The sequence below is a fragment of the Rhea americana genome, unplaced genomic scaffold (assembly GCF_003343005.1).
Source record: "Rhea americana isolate MKP2758 unplaced genomic scaffold, rheAme1 scaffold_145, whole genome shotgun sequence".
In the NCBI taxonomy this organism is placed as follows: Eukaryota; Metazoa; Chordata; class Aves; order Rheiformes; family Rheidae; genus Rhea; species Rhea americana.
In genome coordinates, this window is record NW_028185539.1 from 2,148,152 (window position 1) to 2,154,493 (window position 6,342).

The window sequence follows — 6,342 nt, forward strand, 5'->3', positions numbered from 1 at the left end:
TAAACAACAGCGATGACAGGCTGCCTCCTGCTCTCGGAGACTGTTGTGGCCGCCGGGGCCCATATCCGAGCAGAACAGGCCAAGCTGGGTGTTTTCCAGAAATGCAAGATTTGTGCTTCATCCCAGCTGCCCGGGTGGATCCAGGGCTGTAACACCCCATACGTTACATACGCTTTATCATATCCACTCATTGCTACTCTTGGTAAATCTTGTGCACAACATTTCAGATTAACACCGAGGTTCTTCACCCCGTTCCTCCTCCCTGGCGAGGACTCAGCTCCCTTTCTGTCCCCTGGCTGGCGACGGACGCCTACACCCTCCCCGTGAGTTGTCAGGTTGTGGCATGACCTTGCTCTTTCTAACCAAAATCAGAGGGATTAGAAAAAGTTCACAGTAGCAGACTGTGTAGAAATGGTAGCATGTGCATCTAGGGCAACTTTTTAGCTCCGTGGTGCCTCGCTGGACGAGATCTACTTGGTCGCACAAGTGAGAGATTCTGTTTCCCTCTCTTGCTCACAGTGAGAAAACAGCAATAATAACCTAACGAATAAACCCGCTTGCTGCATTCTGTTTTTTCCAGCGACTCCGTACCTTGCTGGGATTTTCTATTATCACCGAGTCAGTAACAGATTTATAGCCTGGGAGTATGATTAATTTCCATTTTGCACCTTGCTATGATCTCAAAGCAAACCATCCTGCCTGGGATTCTTGATTACCATGCTCTTGAAAGCAAGCAAGGAAAACTTTGAGCTAGGAACAAAATTTCCAGGTGGTTTTCTGTGAGGGAAACATGATGCCATTTCACAGGGAACATCCTGGGAGGAAAAAATAAGATTTAGCACCTTGCCCTTACGCAGACCCCCAGCCTGCTGTGGTCTTCCGACGGTCGGGGTTATATTAACGGGCCATACGGGCAGCCTTTGGTATATGCCTTCCATTGCTTTGCTCCTTCAGCAAAGGCATACAATGCTAGTTTAAACACTTTAGGCTTGCTACTGTGATGGAGGAGGGAAATACCAGCTTCTAAAGCTTATAGGGCTATTAGCCTTATTAAGTTGCAAGGCTTGATAGGCTTATACGCAAGCTTTGCAGTGTGTTTGATATGTTTTTTCCAACCAGACACAGAGCAGCAAAGAGATGCAATGCAGTAATACTCCCTTAATATTTCAAGCAGGAGGGAAGACATGCTTGTCGCTGGGCTTTTCAGGGAAGTGGAAGCTGTTGTTGCTAATTTAGACTCACAAAATACAAATTTTGTGGATGCTGGCAATGTTTATTATGGTTATTAATGATTCGTGTTACTCGTGACACCTGCCAGCGAACCTTGCCTGAGATCAGGGCCTCACGTTGGGTGCTCTCCAGGCAGAATAAAGGACAGAAATGTCAATTGCCACTTGTACCGTTAAACCTGTTTCATCTAAACCTGAAGTGGGAATATCTGGAATGTATCTAAATCTCAGTATACACTTTACGCATACCAATCACGGTTGTGTATGTTAAATTGCATCTAGAATACTGAGGGGAAAAAAATATCTATTCAAACATGGAAGCAAGAGCTAGTGTTTCGAGTCCTCCTCCTGTTGCGATAATAAGTACCTAATGGTTTCTGTGTTTCTCAGAAGTGTGCAGATCTGCACTGGTAATGTCTCAATAACTGATATCAGCATCACTGAAATCTGAATCTGCCTCACGTAAGAGCAGTTTGTGGTCAAAACTTTTCAGAATGTGGAATTTTCCCTGAGATTTTGCAGGGAGGGGAAAAAAAAAAACCACACATTACTTGCCTTTCCCCCTGCGAGTAAGATCCTAAGGACAGCAGTTTGTCATAGGTGACATTCGTGGCTTTTAGGCAGAATCAGAAACTGTAAGCAAGTTGAGGAATTTTGCTATAGATGAAGTCATCATAAGAAGCCAAATGATAAAAATAATTTTCATAGACTATTTCATCGAACAGGAAGGACAGGTCAGTCATGCATCTATTTGTCCATGAATAAAAAGCTCATGAAACCTGCACAATTTAAACGAGTCCTTCACAGGAAAAAAAAAATTATGATAGCTGTTAAAAGATGAGAGAGAGACAGACACTACGTAACCGAGTCAGTCTCAAGAATAATTCCAAATGCTGAAGAAGTGTTAAAAATATGTCGTATTGCGATCATTTATAACACGAGCATGAATGCAATACAGATAAACCCTCTGATTAACTATAGATTTCTTGCTCTTATTCAGACCTGATGCTATTGATTTTGCAAAGTGGGTGGGAGACTCGCTGGCACGCGGGTGTCTCCCTTTCCCACCCACCGTACGAAGCAGCCCAACAAGCACATTTGCTCTGAGGGTGACCAAAGTCGATGGGGAGCAGAGCTCGCTCGGCGTAGCCAGCGCTGGAGGTGGGGACGACCAGCTGAGCTGCGGGCCAGAGACGCAGCTGCGGACAGAGGTGTAAGTGTGCCCCAACACCTTGATGTCTCCAGTGAGCTGCTCTCCTGTGCTGCTTGCTTGGCCGCCCCAGCCTGCAAAAACACTTCTCATAGCAGGGCGATAAAGGTGGGAGTAGGGGGTGCTGACCAGGCACGAAGGAAAGTCACCAGGAACTTACGCAATTTGCAATTTAATAAAAAAACAGGTGAAGAATGTACCAAAGATTACCCGGAGGGTGGGTGGTACAGCCCTGCATTGAACCTGCACGTCCTGAACCTCAATCACGAGCCTATTCTCGTCCCTCGTCTTTCACAAAGACTGTTCTGTGAAGGTTAATTTTGTATTAAAATGGAGTTAACTAAAGGCGGATACAATGGAAACCGATGCTCAACGTTGCTCGAGCAGAATCCAACCCAAAGTGCTTTCCATTGTACCAGAAACATCGAGCTAATCCGCTTATCTGCTGGAGTTGGAGGTTGTGTGCGTGTCGGGACGGGATGTTCAATTCCAATGAAAGGATTTTCTCTCTGAATAGGAGGACACATACTGAATATGTAAATAGTGAAATGTTCTCTTGACAGTTTTTAGAAATGGATTGCTTACTACGGTGTTCAAATCAGACTAATTTCTATAGCTCTGTTGGTCCTGAAGGATCCTAAAGAACTTCAGCAGCAACTGCAAACACGTACTTTTTAAAAGTAATTTAAGAATCCCTGGATTATATCAAGCACTGACATGACCAGTACCACCTTGTACAGCGATGAAGAGGGAAAATGTTCAACCACAATCTCAGATCAAATTATGACTTTTTCTCTAAAAGTGTTAAAGATTCTTAAATGCCACTGAAATTCTTCAGGCCTTATCTGAAGACCTTGTTGCTTTGAACTTCCTGGAGTTAATTGCATCTACATCAGGAGACTGAATGTTCCAGTCAAAGTTGCCCTAATTTATAGCAGCTCCTGTCTCCTCCAAGACTTGCACAGCGTTTCCTTCTGGAGCACCGGTATGTTGATTTTTCAGTGTAGACACTGGAGGAAATAAAACGTTGGAGGCTGCTGAGTCACAGGTGTGCGTGTGTCTAGCACTGGGTGAATCTTTAGGGGAAAAAAACCCAAAACCCTGAGCATTTGCACTGTAAGGGAAAAATGGAGTTTAATTCCCCTCACTGCCCAGCAGCTGTGTGTTGCACTATGCATCATAGCTGCTCTGATCATGATAATATACCCGGTTCTCTGAGGAACTTTCTACTTTAGCTGCACTTTGCCTGTTTCTCCCACGCAGCCAGGCTTCGTAGGGTGTTAATACGATACTGTATCGTTATTACCGTACTGTAAGCAGTAACATTCTTGAAATGTGTTTTTGCAGTCTTTAGACCTTTGATCACATTTGCCCAGGTGATACAGTAAATCCACTTGAAAGACATTTTAATGGGACGCTTTAAATGAAATCAAGTGGTGGTTTCATAATGGCAGCTGAATGCGCCTTCTTGCCATTTTCCCATTTAACAAGAATAAAAGGCCAAACAAGGACCAATTAGTCATAATGAAATCAGCTTTGATGACATTTTCACTCGTGAACTCTGGTATAAAACGGTCATCCAAGGAAGAACGGAAAGGACATGTGAGGAGTTTGGTGGGATAACTGCTCACGCGTTCCTCCGCTCCTGAGCAAAAAATGACCAGGTAAAGACGCTGCGAGGCGCTTTGCGTACCGAGAAAAGATGCCATCTGTGTGCTTAGGTACGAACGTACAGCTTTTTTGCTTGATTTTGTTTTAAATGTAGACTGATTTCCCTTTTCCTTTGAAGTCTGTGCAGGTTAAACCTTGTTTTCATTCTTTGGATCTCAACAACAGTCATGTGCTTGGGTTACCCAGTTGTCCCTTCCATGGTAAGTCCAACTCCCTACTTAATCGAAGATCAGATATTTCATTTCTCTTACCCAGCTACTTTATTTACATTAATATTTTTCATTAATCATAAGAAACTTCTTGTATTAAGCTATGGGATAAGTATTATTATCTAATTTTCCTGTAATATAGCTCCTGTTTTGCTTTAATTACTAATAACATATGCAAGCTTCTAAAATAATCATGTGAGAATTCTACTGAATATTTCATTTAGAGTATGGGGAGTTTTTGCAGAAGCTGAAGTATTCCACGGAAAGGAGAAGAACACCAGTCTCCTCTCCATTTCATCTCTATTCCTTGTCTATGTTAAATAGGTACAATAATCCAGGTATATTTCTTTTATTAATTTGTTGCTAGCTAGTGTGTATGCTGCAATTGCTAAATGTATTAACTATTTTTATTATGTGTGAAGGAGAAGCAGCCTAGAAGTGCTGTTGTTTTCTTGCATAAGGTTGTGAAAAATTGTTCCCCAGGATCAGTGATGCAAATTTAACTGAACTGTGAAAGCTGAACAGTCTGTAAAACAGCCTCCCTGCACAGGTTGCGAGACAGAAAGTATTTCTTTGTGTCAGGGAGAAACTTCGGTCCGGAGGAAAAAGCCCTGGAAGTGGGAAAATCAGGCTGCGTGGTTAGTGACCTGTGCGAGCCTTTATTAAAGGTATTAATAAAAGCAGTAGCACGCTGAATTGCAGCTAATCTCAGTGAAGCCTGGGGTACACGTCTCTTAAACACATAACCAGCAAGCTCGTAAATCGTGATGGGATGAAAGATGCTCCTAACAGCTACAGACATGGCAGGAAATGGTTTAGTTTAAATTCAATGTTAATTTAAATGCGATGTGCAAGTCTTTATTTGTAGTTTATACCTTTCTGCAATGTAAAGTGCAGGTAAAAGGAGCTTAAATATAACACTATATGGATTTAACTCCAGACTTCTTACAATCCCATTACTATTTTGTCATTATTAAATTTAGTCATAATTACTACAATACCTCATCTTATCTACTAGAAATCCTTCTCCCCCAAATTTCTGCTTTACAGATACTTCCATTTTCCGCTATCTGTCCTTTAAACTAAATGATTTCACATGAATGCGAAAAAGGTGCCGCTACATCGTTAACTGAAAAATCTCGTTTTACGGCAATAAAGGTGCATGATACTGTAGGAGATCTATGTTGCATGCCACAACAGGTCAACGTCATGGAAAACAGTTTGCAAACATAACAGTAACGGTAGCTGTATTTTATTATCACAAATGCAGCAGTCAGTTACATTTTCTGTGAAGCTATGAAAAAAAAAAGTGATTCTGAATACAATAAATTCTTAGCAAATAATAGGTCATCCTTGTCATTCTAGGCATAAATCGTTTTTGTGTTTCTGCTTTGTGTTTTATACTGAACAAGCCCCGGCAAACACATGAAATCATAATTTTAGCTTTTCTGATCTTTTTTTTTTTTTTTTTTTTAATCTTCAGGGCAGTAATCCTTTTCATTTGAATGGCCAGCTGTCCGGGAACACTGATTACTGCCTCATCCTGCTGAATAGCTGCTTAGCCGTGATGGACAGGAGTGAGGACCGGGCTTTTTTGAAGCCTTACCTGGAGCTGCCTTTCAGTAAAAGGTCCTTTCGCAACGGTGTCGGATCGGGAATTAAAAAAACTTCCTTTCGAAGAGCAAAGTCATAAATAAGTGTTCAGAGCCATACTCTCAATTTTAGCACCTGACCTGTGTAACTTTGCGCTTAAAACCATCGCCAGTGCTTTTTCTATGGTAAAACCGGCAGAGAGCAACGTGTCAGTGTCTTCATCCCACCCTGGGGCTGCCGGCGTTAGCCGCCTCCGCCGGAGAGGCACGCTTGCGCTGCCCCCAGTCCCGTTCGCACGCGGACGAATACGCCGCTCCGGCAATATTAATGTGGCTTTAAAGTACCTGTGATTTTAGATTTCCAAAAAGACACGAGCGGCCCTTGGCGAAAAGCCGATTTGGGCCCTGCTTGCAAGTTCTAGCTTCTTTTT

At 42.5% G+C, this 6,342-nt stretch overlaps 1 protein-coding gene across 1 annotated transcript; it reads left to right on the forward strand.

Annotated features, from left to right (window-relative positions):
- The first annotated feature begins 4,277 nt into the window (after positions 1 to 4,277).
- On the forward strand, positions 4,278 to 6,012 carry NPS (neuropeptide S). Its single transcript, XM_085299083.1, has 2 exons — positions 4,278 to 4,310; positions 5,803 to 6,012. Exons 1-2 carry the CDS (start codon positions 4,278 to 4,280, stop codon positions 6,010 to 6,012), a joined length of 243 nt encoding a protein of 80 aa, XP_085155209.1.
- Positions 6,013 to 6,342: the final 330 nt, after the last annotated feature.